Source organism: Buteo buteo, chromosome 25, assembly GCF_964188355.1.
Source record: "Buteo buteo chromosome 25, bButBut1.hap1.1, whole genome shotgun sequence".
Classification (NCBI taxonomy): domain Eukaryota; kingdom Metazoa; phylum Chordata; class Aves; order Accipitriformes; family Accipitridae; genus Buteo; species Buteo buteo.
The window spans coordinates 12100623-12116989 of record NC_134195.1 but is presented as its reverse complement, the minus strand read 5'-3'; the positions used below and the strand labels follow the sequence as shown (position 1 = coordinate 12116989).

Below are 16367 nucleotides of genomic sequence, written 5' to 3'. Positions count from 1 at the left end.
CTGCAAGGTGTGGAATTCCATGAATCCTGAGTTTGAACACTCAAGGGTAAGGGTAACAGAAGGAGCATGCGAAACTCCCGCTTGTGGGAAATGGATTGATGGTTATATGATTACATTTCCCATCACTGAGAAAGCATGATTTAAACTTTGAAATCAGATTCCAGATCAGTCTGTATTTTGTGTGTAACTGTTTGGATTTCTTTCATTTAGAGGGGAAGTTGTTGTGTTTGTATTGGGTTTTTTTGATCGGGAGATGGCATTTGCAATAATCCATTTATATAGCAACCTCCACACAGAGGGAGGTCGCAGTACAAACAGACTGGAGCTATTTCATCAGACTTTGAATACCAGTCCTGCAGTTACCTCCAGCAACCTTCTTTTAGACAGAAAGGTAAGGGACTACTACACAACTGTTTAAAACGGGTTAATCTTAGACAGCCAAGTTTCAGTCTGAATAATTTTTTTCCTAAGATACCAATATTAATCTATTTCTTGTTCTTTGAGGATGTGCTATAGTTATTTTTTACTGTTAGCAACTGCTTTGACATACAGGTAAGCCCTGCACCTTTTACAAAAAGAACATGAACTACCACCACATGCAGGCATTGATTATGGAGTGATTCAAAGGGACTGAAATATCAATCACAGCATCTTGAGCTTTCTTATTCAAATACTGAAAAGGTGCAGCCCCATTGGGATAAGAGTAGCTGACGAAATCATTACCAAGGGCAGGATTAAAAAAGTAAAGGGCTTACTTCTTAAATGAATTACAATGTTGGAATATGATAGAGGCAGTGTATAGGGTCAGTGCAGTCACAGAACAAGCTCTCAAAATTATAGCATATCACCTGACTTGTTCAGAAAGGAGATAAGGGATCCTTCTTCAAGATTCATACTGACATGGTGGATCAACATAGAGCCATTCCCACATCAGTGGGATACACGGTCAGCCAATCCAGTATCTACAAGGTTAACCCATTATCAGGCGCAGCAAAAAAAGGGACTTTTGGAGTACGAAATTCTTTGTCATCTGCCAAAGATCCTGTAAAAAAATCTGGGCCATTCTGGATGAATGGTGGCAATAACTAACCATGGTGCATGCTAACATGATTTTGTGCATGAACTAAAGTGAAACAGAGAATTCCATAGAAACAGAGGGAAACATCTCTGCAAAACTCCTTCATCCACTCAGTCAAGCAGGCTGTTTCTGCAGTACTCTTAAGCTTCTGTCAGTCAAAAGAGTGAGGAGATCAGCTCTGATCAAAACATCAGACCCTGTGTATACCTGTGTATACCTAGACCCAACCCAGACTTAAAAAATAGCAAACAGTAATCTATTTACCTTGAATCTGCTAGTAAAGAGATCCATCCTGGAAACAAGTTCTTTTCTGCTATAAATTCCCTGTAGTCCCAGAAGACACTTCAAGCGCACTTCAGCTTGCTACAAGACAAAGAGAAATTGTCTAACAGTAAAAAACATGTTATCTTTGATGTTATTCACTATTGGCATTTATATTAAGTAAATAAGAGTTCTTTGTGGCTGCCTACAGCAGACTACCCAAATACTGCCTTATCTTCTTTATTAGTGATATCAGTACCATTTTGTCTGTGTGCACACACATGCATCTCTCTCTCCCTCTCTCACACACACAGAGGAAGCCTGCAGTGAGCCAAACTTAAAGGTGACACCAAAATTTGTGTTAGGTACCCTAAGAGTCAAAGAAACTCTCACAGACCTTACAGTTAATAAAAGCAACAGAATGCAAAAGGTGCCAGAACTGTGCTATTCACCTTTTAAAGACACAAAGACAAAAGTATGTATGACCTACTTAATACAACCAGCGCTCATCCATACATCAGACTTTGTTTGCTTCCTTTCAACATCTGACTCAGACAATTGTTAAACACAGACATGGACTCCAAGAAATTCTGGAAGATTCCCAGAGGAAGAGGTACCCCTTAGAAATGCACTGGCTTATCATTCTGGGTTCTTACACATACAGAGTTAAATGTTATGCCTTCTCCCTATTTCTGTTTTACACTAGAACACCATATTTTAAGCATTCTAAGAAAAGGGCTGCTTTGAATTTGGCCTAATTAGTTGATCTAGGCAAAACATATTTATCTCTCCAAGGTGTTATTTCATACTATTAGTACTGCTACTTCATAGATGCCTCAAAAAGAAGACTTTTCCTTAACCAGCTTTTAAATTATTTCATGCATATTGCTACACCTTTCAAATGACAAAGCTTTATGACAAATGGCATTAGGAAACTCATTTTGAGTATCTAACATAGAAAAATCACTGCGTTCTGTAAACTTATAATGCTAAAGATATCAGCAGAGACACTAAAATGAACTGCAGGCTTTGAATCTTCATATTTCTTCCTTAATTCCTCTTGCTAACAATAGCAGTAAGAATAATCAAGGAAACCCAAGAAAGGAGACCACCTACACATAGGCTATCCATTACTACAAGTTCCTGTTCACCTGCTTAGATGGAAAGCAATGGATGACACCCAGTAGCAGGCTTTGACCAACAGTTTTGCATAAGACAACTTTTTGCTAGAAATATAATATGAAAGACCAACAGGTAACAATGAGTATTGCTCTCTAATCTGCCTGTGACACACCAGCAGTCCCTATTCGATACTGTACCTTAAAATTAAAGGCCTTGTCCGAGAAAGAAACTTGTTGCCCACACCTGCCACTTCCTACAGCCACAAGGGCTGCACAGCACAGAGCTCACTCACCGCCCCAATTTGGTACTCATCACTGCACACTGGCACAAATTCAGTTCAGCCAAGGTACTGCAATCCTGGCTTCAACTGCCCTCAGTATTTTATCACGAAGGCTTTGCTCGTGAATAGGGACTGCATTTGTGCTTGGGGAAAAGGGAAAAAAAAAAAGGGGGGGGAAAAGTTTGTGATGTGTTGGATGGTCATATAGCCCTTGGCATGCAGCTAGTAATGTCATTTGCATTTGTTAGTCAGGTGGCATTCAAGCGTAGGTCTGCAGATATAAAGTTTAATACATTAAACTACACCACCTGCCTTCTAAGGTATCCTGTTCCCACCCGAAAGCTCTCAGTCATAACCCTATATGTAAGTTTCTTCTAAGTGTTAAGAAAATTAACTGTAGTAACTAAGAACAAATAACTACTTCTACTATGACTAATTCTGCTGTCTTCCTGTTTTCAGCTCCATCTTCTCCTTCTCAATCACCTCTCCTTTTCTAGATTCATCACTCCTCATAGATTTTTAGTCATTCAAAATTACTTCACATCCTTCCATCTTACTACTTACCTTCAGCTACTTTTGACAGTAACGTAGGCAAGTACAAACACCCAGCCATCTACTCCCCTCACCAGAACTACCATTCTAACCTTGACAAAATACCTGCCTGTTTGGTGTTTCAAAGCTGTGACAGAGTGAAGGGGAATTATGTAGGCACATTTTCAGGGTACTCTGAACATATGCTATCCCTCAGCTGTATCACAGTATATTTTGACCCTGACCTGCAAACACACTGGCAGAAAACATCATTAAGATGGTGAGCAGCTCTAGGGACCTCAAAGAGCTCTGCATGGGCTCCAGCACTGTTTAGATGCATTCAGTTATGAGATTTCAGCCTCACCACTATTACAGAGATGGGGCCATTCAATAAGCCTTATAAATACAGGCTGGGACCTGGATGATTTGATGGGGTCACTGCGTCATTTTTTTCTCTTCAATACTCCCCAAATAATAAATTGGGAAGACTAGCTCTACTTCTGAGTTACTGCTGAATAGCAAAGACAATCCAGCTTACCTGTCCTGTCAAGATAAAACAATTTTTAAAACTGCACCCCACCCCACACACACAAAACAAAAAATCAGTACATATGCACAGAGGTGACCTGTAGAGCAGAAAACCACTATGTTAACATGACCATTTGAAGAAAGAAGTATTTCAGAAGTAGCCATAACCACAGGATCAGTTTCTATAGCCATGTTGAACAGGAGGCAAAACTAAAACCCTTTCAATTTCCTGAAATTTGCCAGGAGGATCACACAGTCAGGACACAGAAGTTCATTTCAATAGCAAGTTTGTGTTTCCACAGGATTTCTTTGGGTGTTTTTCACAGTCTAATGAGAAAACCTCAACAACTTGCCCTGAAGTTCCGGACAAAGCTAGTCTCACATAGTAGGAGGTCCCAAGCGTGTATCTCCATTGTCTTTGCCTTCCTGCCTGCTAGTTCTGCCTTCTACTTTCGCCATCCTTATTCTTCATTGTCTTGATTTTTCTGGTCTTTAACTCTGAACTTTTTACACAGCACTTCCCTTCAACACCTGCTGCTCAGATCAGCAGTGGTTTGACTGGATCTGGATGCTGATTTAGTAGCTACATATTCCCTTGGAAGAACACTAGTGCCTTTGAGCACAAGTTAGGTGCCTGGATTTCACAAACACTGATAGGTGACTGCGCTTACATATAACATTGTTCAACTGCACACAGTTGTCAGATTTAGTATCAACTGTTGCTTGATCTTCAAAATAAAAAGTCAAATTATTTCTAGCAGATGAACATAAACTACTCGAAAATGTATCTCTAGCGCTGTTCCACAACTCACTGGGCCAAAGAGAGATCATCATATGCAATTTTGAGCATATTGCCACTGAATTTAGAGCATCTTCTTGCACCTAGGAAATAACTTTTCATGGAAAAATATAATGTTTCATATCACGTATAATGGCAAAATGGTATCTCACGGGGAAGAAAGAATGATTATATTCAAATAAAAGACTTTGAAGACAAAATGTTAATTTTATACTTACCTCCCCCTCCCCTCTCTGCTTTAAAGCCTCCCAAATGACTGAACTTAATCTCTGTTTACAGCACTATAGATGATCCTGGCCAGGTTTTCCCCCACCGCTAGAATACTTTTGTGGTTGTTCCACTCTGGGGCCTAAATTATTTGGCAAACTTCTCTACGTTATATTCTAAAAGAAAATTGGCTCTGGGAGATATCAGTTTCTTGCTGCCCACCCCCAACAAGATGGGATGGAAATGCTCATTAAGGAGGAGTAGTGGGAAATAACATTCAGATGTATATAAAAGCACTGCTGCCCCTGCTGCTGCCAAAAATGCCCTGCTCTCATTTTGGAATTGGGCAATTTAACAGTGGCTGCAAATCACAAAGCACAGCCAGGGACTGCAAACACCAGTAATGGCACACTACCAAGTCTCGGCCAAATGTGGAATATGGAAGACTTCTCACTTTATCTCACTCTGCTTGCATCTGCATTGCTTTCAGAAAATAAGCTTTAGAAAAACAACCATTTCCAGTTCCCAATAAATGACACTGGATGAGCTATGTGCATTAATCAGAGACACCAGCTGTTAATTTTCACTGTACAGCACTGGGAATGAAGACACATCATCTTCAAAAATCACTTTTTCTTTTGACAATTCTCCCAACTGAACATATACTAAAAAGATATTCTGATCAGATAAGATTTATGCAGGAAAAGACGTTCTTGATAGATTTGTTGTTCTAAAAACCTAAATACTACCTTTACAGTAATGGCACAACACAGAAGAAGTAAGGCTTCGTGCTCCCCCTCCTGGCTTTGTGGTAAACTACAATTTTATTCACAGAACACAGGTATTGCCTAAAACTGACAAAACTGAGGATGTTTCAGAATTTATACAGAAGCTATATACACTTTAAAAGGTGGCCTGCAGAAGTACAGTGTACCAATTTCTGTAATTAGCCATTCACAGTAAATATTCCTATCCCCCTAAAACCTCTCATGCATTTTAGAAGCATGAGAAAATGTGTATTTTTTAGTTACTGTTTTCTTTTGGTTGGGGGGCAGGGGGTGGGTGTGTTTTTCTAAATGTGCCTCTACTCAAAAATAAAAACGAACTTACTATAGGGAAAAGGAGAAAACCCTTTGGGAAATAACTGGACTTTCTGTCAATATTGTCTATATCCATTTAATTCCAAATGAGAAATGCAATATTGAAGACTATTTTACTATAGGCAATATATTTTTGTTCATTTATATAAAATAAAACAAAATTTTAAATGTAGCCATCAAACCTAAAAGCAGAATTTTAGTCAACATTTGACACTGCATGTGCTCAAAGGATATAGGCTGTTTTACAATTCAGTAATAGCTCCCAATTCAGTAACATATAAAAATAACTGCACACACAGGGATACACATTGATACAGAACTGGAAAAAATGTTCTCCGTTATTTCATGCTACAATGGCTTTAAAAATAAAACCCAAAATGGGGAAGAAAGTAAATTCTTTTTTGTACTACCACAGTCTTAAATATCTACTCTCAAGAATTTACATGTTAGGATTCTTTAAAAAAAAATAATTTTTTTTTAATTCTCATCTACTGCCCCCAGTCAGAAAAATTAAAATTTTACCTTATCATACAGCATCCACCCAATGTATTTTAAGTAGCTATCATTTAAAAAACCATCTGGGTATGTTTTAATCCAGCTGCCAATTTCTTCAATGCAAGTTGCTCGGATCTCGGGGATCACATCACTGTGAAATTATAAAAATTGTAGTATCAATACATTAAAAATGCCTAATATATATTAATTATATTCTTTGCAGTATTTTTATTTTCTGGAATTGCAGAAGCATGTATAATCCAAAATATTACAAGTATCTTCATATTAATGTTCTGAATGAGTCTTCAGTTAAGCCACTTTTATCTACAAACGTTTCATGCAGTAATTTTTTGTAATTCTGGATATCTTCTCAATCACAAATGCACTGCTCTATAGCCAGCAGGAAGAACTTAAGAAACATACTTAAGAGAGGTCTTTTCGTAAGCCCAAATTCTTTAAAATAATTTAACTGCTACACTTTCCTTGACACCATCAGTGCCTCTAGGATGTTTAAGTTCATTCTGGTATCTGGACAATCTGAGCAAGAGTTTCTTGGGAATGCAGATACACATCACAGCTTTATTTGTATTCTTACCGGTAACGGTTTAGAAACGTCCCTTTGAAAATAGCATTCATCATGTTCTGTATCTCTAGAAGCTTACACTCATACTGAAATACAAAGGGAACTGAATGTTAATATTGGTCCCACAATTCACTACACAGGAAAAATTTGCATCAGTGCACTTACAATACTACTGTACTGTAAATTGCTGGCATTCACATGTGGTACCAACTTAAAATTAGTGGTCTGTATCTACACTAGCAATTGGCCTTTTTGTAGCTAAGTTTATCAGATACCAGGTTTATCAGATACCAACTGCTAACCTGGATAACAAGGGACTTTTTTGATATAGTGAGTCTTGATCTATCAATACACAGAAAGATACAGAACAACCATTAGGCAATCTTCACATATAGGTCCAAATTCTCTTTTTATGCACTTAAACAGAGATGGAAGAAAGGCAGACAAGGGAATTTTCAAAATGCACCTATTCCACAATGAGCATGTATTTTAACTGAGCCGTGAAAATCTAGTTATGAACTTCTGGAAACCCAAGCTACTTAATAAAAACATTCTCTCATCAACAGCATCAGCAAGGGTGACACGTTTTTGTTCCCCCCCCCTCAACACACACATTTTCTCTGTTTTTCCCATAAGATCAGACTTATGATGATACTAAAAACCCCTGTCTCACCCAAACACTTCTTCCCACAAAAAAAAGGGGTTGTTTCTACAACTGAGAAGTCCACGAGCACCCAAAGCTACAGAAGTAACTGATTCTAAGGTCAGGAGAGAAGGAACTATGCTTGATGTTCATACAGCAAGTCACCTCCACCCTCAAGCCAGAATTATTTCTTACAGTTATAGGCCTGGCTCTGGGAGTTGATAAGGAGCTGTCTGGCTGAGCAGGGAAGAAATGACAGAAACTGAACAGCAAGAAAGATACAGGTCATACCTGAAGTTACAATCATTTTTACAATGCATTACTTACATGGAGATGACAGCTCTCCTGTGTCCTTTTTCATTCATTGAAATTCAGTTCAAGAACTAAAATTTTGGCTTGTAATTTGTATAAAGATATGCAAAACTGCACTCCCACAACACCAGAGCTACTGATGCAATTACAAGTGTGTGTAAATCCATATTTCTATACAGATCAAGGGCTAATGATGCCAATTTAGAGAAGCAATTAGTAGGACAGACATCACAAGTTAACAGTACACAGGGCAGTTATTACCTTAGTCATTTTTGTACCACTTAATCTAGCCAGTCGCAACTCCTCTGCACCATGAATTAGATAAACACATAAACCTCAAAGAACTGCAGTGACCCCAAAGCAAGCTGTCAGCAATGCCTCTTTTTACATCTTCACACATCTCCCGTACAAGACACCTGCCTAACCTCTTTCCTTTTTCTCTCTAGCTGGTCAAGTCTGTAATTGGTCCTCTTGCCACTTATCCTCTTCTTCTCCACCTCATATAATCTTTCAGCATTGTGCTTGTTCACATCAAGGTTCAGATGTACGCTTATAACTGCTGTCAGAAGTTTCATTGCTAAAAAAGAAAGAAACCCAACATATTTAGCTTAGCTCAGGGATATGTAGCATAAATATATTCACCACTTTACCACAAAAAGGATATGGTTAGCCAAACCCAGTTTATTACCCAAAATAAGAACACTACTAGATTATAGTCATTTGTTTTAAAATACAGTGTTTATTTTAAAGGCAATTATCAAAAAAGGAAAATTTAGTGATATTACTGGTGATTTACAACTTTTGGACAGAGTTCTAGTCAGAGTTCTAGTTAGAGAAGTAATTCACTGGGCAACTCTCTTGCAGAAAAATCAAAATTACATAAACTAAAAGAAACTAGAGTTGTAGAACAGGTGATTTTCAGTAACAAAAAGAAAAAAAAACAAACCAAAAAAAACGAACCAACAGTGAAGCAGGCCGATAAAAGACTGGGAATCTTAAGATTTTACTTGAATTGACAAAAATTCACATTCCTCTAAGGATCACTAGATGGTTTGCATAGATTTCAGGTGAGTTTTTTGAGCCTTCAAAGCATACAGTGTACTTTAGAACAAATTATACTTTAACTGCTCTTTGCGTGGCAAAGAAGGTATTTACTGGCCTTAGGGGTGTTGTGGTTTAACCCCAGCCAGCAACTAAGCACCACGCAGCCGCTCACTCACTCCCCCCCGACGCAGTGGGATGGGGGAGAAAATTGGGAAAAGAAGTAAAACACATGGGTTGAGATAAGAACAGTTTAACAGAACAGAAAAGAAGAAACTAATAATGGTAATGATAACACTAATAAAATGACAACAGCAATAATGAAAGGATTGGAATGTACAAATGATAGGCAGTGCAATTGCTCACCACTCGCTGATCGACACCCAGTTAGTCCCCAAGCGGTGATCCCCCACCCCCACCCCCACTCCCCCCAGTTCATATACTGGATGTGACATCACATGGTATGGAACAGCCCTTTGGCCAGTTTGGGTCAGCTGCCCTGGCTGTGTCCTGTGCCAACTTCTTGTGCCCCTCCAGCTTTCTCGCTGCCTGGGTATGAGAAGCTGAAAATTCCTTGACTTTAGACTAAAAGCTACTTAGCAACAACTGAAAATATCAGTGTGTTATCAACTTTCTTCGCATAAACATAGCACCGTACCAGCTACTAGGAAGACAATTAACTCTATCCCAGCTGAAACCAGGACAAGGGGGGAAAAAAGAGAAAAAAAAAGGTAGTAGCTTTACTATCATCATGCTGCAGGAAACAAGAACACGTAACACGCAATGTTCTTTTCAGCACAGGTACCACAAGAATAGCAGCTCTCCAAAGGAAGCTCTTTTAGATGAGGCATTTAATGCAACTTCATCACATTAATTAGTGGAGGGAGAAAAATAACAAAATAGAAAACTGACTGTGAAAAATCAGTTACTGCAAAAAAAAAAAAAAGATTCAGAACACAGCATAATTCTAAAGTTAGCCATGTCAGGCATTAAAGAAAATTTCTTCAGAAAGAAAAAATTGGTCTAGATCTATCATATCTAAAGCATCCAAATTCCATTCAGATACACATGGGAACAAATAATTTATATTACGGTAACATACATTAGGAGGAAGGCACTGTCAGTGCATAAGAAAACAACTGCTCCAGTAAAGGCAGCTTTTCAATTTTGAGCAGTTTTGTTTGTACACAAGTCAACAAAACACAATCTACTGCAACTCTGCGAGTTATTTTACCTGCCAAAGTGCTTGTGTGTCTAAATGCTCTGACCATGGAGTCCGCTAAGCCTGTAAGCAGCGAGATGATAGTGTCCATCAAGTAGCTATCATACAGGATGTTGCACTGGCACTGTTGGACAAGCACTGCAATAAATTCACAGAAATTGGCCTTGAACTTCTTCCAGTATGGTCCTGTTCTGATCAGCGGGTAGTCTTTATTGTCCTGCACAGGAAAGAAAAGTCAAGAGAAAACACACTAATTAGTTTTGCTTGTGCACACCATTTACATCTCTCCCCCCAGGTATCAGAGAGAGCTTTGCTGACAGTCAGCTTCACCTCAGCCCCCCCATAACTTTTTTCATGGTTATTACTCCAAAGTAGGGACATGCAACTAGGTTACAAGCAAGCACAGAGATAAACTAGCTACACTATCATGAAAGCTCACATCTGAAAGCAATGTATGTGAGGTAGCTGTGAACAGATGGGTGGGAGAGGGCCTGTGAAGCCACAGCATCATAAATAACTTTCACTGGCATAAACCACGAGCACCCCTGGCCTCTTCTACTTCCTTACAGGTAGTAGTGCTTCCCCACTTCCCCATCCTTCTTGTTGCTGCAAGTGTGTGGTAAAATCCAGGAGGAAACTGAGGTGACTGAAAAGTGAACACAACAACTGTGATGTGAGAAGGATGGGACTGTTTCCCTCAGCACCACTGCCAGCTTAAGGAGTTTATCAGGCTACAGCTTAGTAACAAATGCTGAGTCACCCAGCTACACCACCAGCACCTAGGTCTCTGAAACCCTCCACAGAAACAGCAAACAGGCAACACCTTTGACATTATGCAAAAAGCAAGTTACAATAAAACCACAAGAGTGTTCACAGTACAGTTGATACTGCCAGGAAGAAAGCAGACAGAGGGCAGTTCAAATGACTTCTCACACAAAACAGTATGCCTCGTGTGAAGAGCACACTAGGAGGAATTTGTTGATGACAACCTCAGGCAGCATGAACATTTATTTCATTTGCACCTCACAGATCCCAGGAATGGCTCTGAATATCAATTTACATCTTGATAGTTTCCAGGTGTGAATGGAGCCAGGGAACTTCAAATCTTCACTCTCTATGGAAAACTTCATCCTGAAGGCAGGCCACTACTCAACTGGTCCTTCACTAGTTGGTCAAACACCTTCTCAGACATATTCTAACATGGAGCTTCACACCCAGAATAACCTCATGTACTTATAAAGTGCAATTCATGCTCTTCTCTTGTAACTTCATTTCCACAGCACAGGACCCACTGCCTTCTTGAAAAATAAATGCAAACAGACTAATCTCAGGGATACCCGCAACCCAAAGCACATTGGGAATTTGGGATGTGTTCCTGATCAGGTTGTAAGAGTCAGTTCAGAGCCCAACAGTATTAGCAAGTGCCAAGACAGAAAGGGAAGTCCCCAGGAGGCCCCATTCAATGCTCCTTGATCACGACACAGACAGCAGAAGGACAACCTACAACTTCAGGAAATACCTACTTTATCACTGTAGCTTACTCCTCAATCTGAAAAGTAGCATAAATACAGGAAGACATCTCACTTTTTAAGAGCATTTCTGCTGTCCATGTTTATCATATTGGGATACTATTTAATGGTAACATGCATACTGTAAATATATAGACAGCACAATGGGCACACCACATACATTTAGGTGCCTAACCTGGGATTCCCTTAGATTCCCTCCATAACCAGTAGAGAGAAGCAACTCTACTTCCAGAAACCAAGTCAACACAGGCTTTTGCAGAGAACTATTCAAATCACTCAACTGAAGCTCCTGCTCTGACTCATCCTGGAAATGTTTCTTTCTTTCATACAGAGTCTACAGAAAGAGAGGAAAGTCAAAGTGAAGTGCCAGCAAGGAGTTAAGATGAATTCCCCACAATGCTGCAAGTGTTGTATGGGAAGAGGCATTACAGAAGAGCTGTTTCTGTTCTCAAAATATTCTTCCAGTCAAACATTTATGTTTGCAAGAGAACGTTTTGATGAAACAAGCCTTTGAACAAATCTGTCTGCCAAAACCTCTGTGTGCATACATGCACATATGCATGCACAAGTGCATGTGTGTGTGTGTAGAGCTTGCTGGAAGGGATGGGGAACACTCTTGAACACCACTGCAACTTGACATACACCAGTCTGTTCAAAATGCTGATGTCCCTTTGACATCAATAGTGAGAAACGGACATTTGAAAACCATGTGTTCACCCAAACCAGGGGTCTAAAACAGACCAGATGAAGCAGACCTCAGAAGCGCATGATTATCTCCATTCATTAATGCACAGTTTAAGATGACTAGTTCTGATGTATTCGCACATACTTGAAATAGGAAATACAGCCACAGAAAATGCTATACTATGGTTGCAGAGAACTACGAGAGTCCTACCATGTCCACAGGCCAAGTAACTGTCAGGATCCAAGGATAGGCCATGAATTTCTTGTACTGCAACCCGGTTTCCTGTGATGCATGAAAGAAAATTTTAAAAGCTTTTTGATGCAACAGCACAGTTAATTCATAAAGACAAAAGCATCACAAACCATGCATCATATTTAAAAAGCTATTAAAACTTAAGGCAATTTGTATTACAGGTGGCTCCAATCCAATGCACTAAACAAAATCTAATTCCTTCTCATCTCGGTATTTTTTACTTATAACCAATCATAGAAGAAAAACACACTTTTATATAAAACCTGAGTTTTCTTGCTACAAGTAAGAGACAACTTGTTTTTAAAATTTGTAAGCAAAGATATACAAGGTATAATCCACATTATTAATTCTAAGATATGGCTCCTCAGCAAGTCTAAAGAGATATCCCTTTCCAACATTTAGTAACTAGGTACTGTAAAACATCTAAACTCTAGAAAACTATTCTGAGCTTTTCAAATTACAGAGAAATGTTTTCGGCACTAGTCTGACTTGATTCAGAGATGTTTCCTCAACTCTGCAATTATTCCAAGACAAAAGATGTGAAATCTACAGTTCTTTATTAGGCTCAGTGAAGCACAAGTATTTCTATCCCTATCTGGCTGTACAGTTATGCATCTAACTTAGCTCTTCTATTGCTAAACATTTCAGCAACAAAATGGGAGAGGGAAGGAAACCTACAAAAGAACAAAGAAGTGCAAGAAATAAAATGCCACATACAGGAAGAAAAGCAGAAGACAGAAGCAGAATAGTTTAAGAAAGAGGAGAAAACAAAAAGCAGTGGTCCTAAAGAGAAGCCTGTCTCTCCACTGAGGAATACCACTGCCCACAGCAAAGAAATAAATGCCTCAGTGACCATATTAAAGCCATTCTCTGCTTCCAATGCCAGCACAAGTTTTCACAGCATCACAGCAAGACTGAAATTGAGAGGGACTCTTTGAGCTCATCTAATTCAACCCCACCTGCTCAAGCAGGGCCAGACGAAGCAGGCTGCCCAGTGCCGTGTGCGACCAGTAACCCCTGTTCCCAACGCTGATAATGTGGTTAAGCATGACTAACACCATTTTATGAGGCAAGCAGCCATTCTCTGTGACCAAGCGCATCACATATTCATTCCCTTTCCCTCGTTATCAGTCCCTGAAGGTCCCGTGAACCAAGTAGACAAACCAAACAGATTTCTTCTTCCCCTCCCTACTGGTCTCAAGGTTCCTGGGCACCAGGCCAGCTGCTCTCCTCCTTACTGGCCTTAAAGGTCCCAGGCACCCAGCCAGCCAGATAGAGGTGATGACCCCATCACAGAACAGGGAAGCACCACAGCACCCAGAGCACCGTCCATAAAATCAAGTGGTGGCAAGGCCTAAGTGGAGAACTTGGACCAGAGCTGCTGCTGGACAGCGAGACCCATGACCCCCCAGTGGCAGGGACTCCTCCACCATCATTTGCTTCCTCCAAGAACTGAGTGACTCGTATTCTTCTATATGATTTTCAAGTCTAGATAATGATTGTTATATTGATACAGCAAACCACATATTAAGATTTGACCCAATCTGCAGAGGGTCCAGGTGATGAGAAATAAGTTAAATTGTGTTACAAATTCCGTATTACTTAGGTGATTAGAAATTTTAAGTTAAGTTGTATTATAAATTCCATATTATGCTACTATATTGATTCTGCTTGTAGAAATCCTGTGCCATTCTAGTCATAAATTGTGTGCTATACTAATCACAATATCCTGTTAAGAAAATAAAGCTTTAATTGTAACTACAATTAGTGCAGTCATCATTCTGCCAAGGATCCCTAAAAGAACCTGTCTGTCCCCTCAGTGTCGGGTGACACCGTGTGCAGTCAGCGTTGTAATATCTTCACAGATGGAGACTCCACAAACTCGCTGGGCAACCTGTTCCACTGTTTGACCACCCTCACGGTAAAAGTGTTGTTTTGCGTTCAGGCAAATTTCATACATTGCAGTTTGTGCCCATTGCTCATCTTGACTTACCTTTGTGCTCACTGTCTCACTGGACACCACTGAGTAGAGTCTGGCTTCCTCTTCCTCATTCTGTCCCATTGGGTATTTTTACACATGGATAAGATCCCTCTGAACCACCTTCCTTCCACACTGAACAGGCTCAACTCTTTCAGCCTCTCCTCATATGAAAGATCATTAACCATCTTTGTTGCCCTTCGCTGGACTTGCCCCAATAAATCCCATCTCTCTTGTACTGGAAAGCCCAGAACATGACTCAGCACTCCAGATGTGGTGTCACTACTATGAGCAAGAGGAAGGATCACCTCGCATGACCTGCTGGCAATGCTCTGCCTAATACAGCCCAGGAGGTTGTTGGTGGTCTTTGGAGGGTGCGTTGCTGGCTCATGTTCATCTTGTCATCCACAACAACACCAAGATCCTACTCCGCAGAGCTGCTTTCCAGCCAGTCAGCCCTCAGTGTGTAGTGATGCATGGAGTTATTCCTCCCCAGGTGCATGGGGTTTCCTGTTGTAGAACTTCATGAGGTTCCCCTTCGCCCAGCTCTCCAATCTGTTGAGGTCCCTCTAAACAGCAGAACAACCATCTGGCCTAGCAGCTACTCCTCCCAGTTTTGTATCATCTGCAAACTTGCTAAGAGTACACCTCACCCTATTGTCCAAGTCGTTATTAAAGATGTTAAACAGCATTGGCCCAAACATCAAACCCTGGGATATGCCACTAGTGACTAGCCTCCAAATGGACTTTGTGCCACTGATCACTACCCCGTGGGCCTGGTTGTTCAGCCAGTTTTCAGTCCACCTAACTGTCCACTTAACTAACTCATACTTCATCAGATTGTCTATGAGGATGTTACAGGACAATGTTAAGTCTTACTGAAGTCAAGATAAACAACATCTGCTGCTCCGTCCTCATCCACCAAGCTAGTCACTTTGTTACAGGACGCTATCAGGTTGGTTAAGCACAATTTCCCCTTTGCAAATCCATGCTGACTACTCCTGATCACCTTCTTGTCCTTCATGTGTTTGGACATTATTTCCAGAATTAGTTGCTTCATCACCTTCCCAGGGGTCAAGGTGAGGCTGACCAGCCAGAGTTCCTCAGATCCTGCTTCTTGCCCTTCTTGAAAACAGGAGTGACATTTGCTTTCTTTGAGTCTTCAGGAATCTCTTTCAGTCACAACCACCTTTCAAAGATAATCAAAAGGGGCCTCACAATGACATCAGCCAGCTCCCTCAGCACTCTTGGGTACATTCTGTCAGACCACATGGTCTTATATATGTTCAGTCCATTTAAGTATTCCCTAACCTGATCCTCCTTATCCTCACTGAGGGTAAGTAGTCTTTGCTCCAGACTCTCCCTCTGGTGTCAGGGATCTGGTATTTCTGAAAATCAGGTTTACCAGTAAAGACAGAGGCAAAGAAGGCATTGAGTACCTCGGGTTCTTCTGTGTCCTCTGTCACTGTGGCCCCCGCCCCATTTAGCAGTGGGCCCATGTTTTCCTTGATCTTCCTTTTGCTGTTGATTATTTGTAGAATCTTTTCCTGTTGCCCTTCATATTTCTTGCCAGACTCAACTCCACTAACATTTCCCACTAACACTAGTGAGAATTTAGGGAGGAAGCATTGGTACATGGATATGGCATTGCAATTAATTAATGGAACAGGAAAGCAATGGTTAAATCACTGAAATGATCAAGAATGAAGAAGTACAGAAAA

At 40.3% G+C, this 16367-nt stretch overlaps 1 protein-coding gene across 6 annotated transcripts in view; it reads right to left on the bottom strand.

Moving 5' to 3' along the window:
• The window catches only part of LOC142044736 (cohesin subunit SA-2-like), a 64584-nt gene that overhangs the window by 38602 nt on the left and 9615 nt on the right, over nucleotides 1–16367 (bottom strand). For all 6 annotated transcript variants that reach the window (XR_012654408.1, XM_075057477.1, XM_075057474.1 and 3 more), the window contains 6 exons: nucleotides 12627–12698; nucleotides 10215–10419; nucleotides 8365–8516; nucleotides 6997–7070; nucleotides 6429–6552; nucleotides 1343–1441 (listed from right to left, as the gene is read on the bottom strand). Coding sequence is in view for 5 of the 6 variants with exons in the window: in XM_075057477.1 (XP_074913578.1) it covers nucleotides 1343–1441; nucleotides 6429–6552; nucleotides 6997–7070; nucleotides 8365–8516; nucleotides 10215–10419; nucleotides 12627–12698 (726 nt within the window). In the remaining variant the exon portion in view is untranslated. The remainder of the gene's footprint in view (nucleotides 1–1342; nucleotides 1442–6428; nucleotides 6553–6996; nucleotides 7071–8364; nucleotides 8517–10214; nucleotides 10420–12626; nucleotides 12699–16367) is intronic.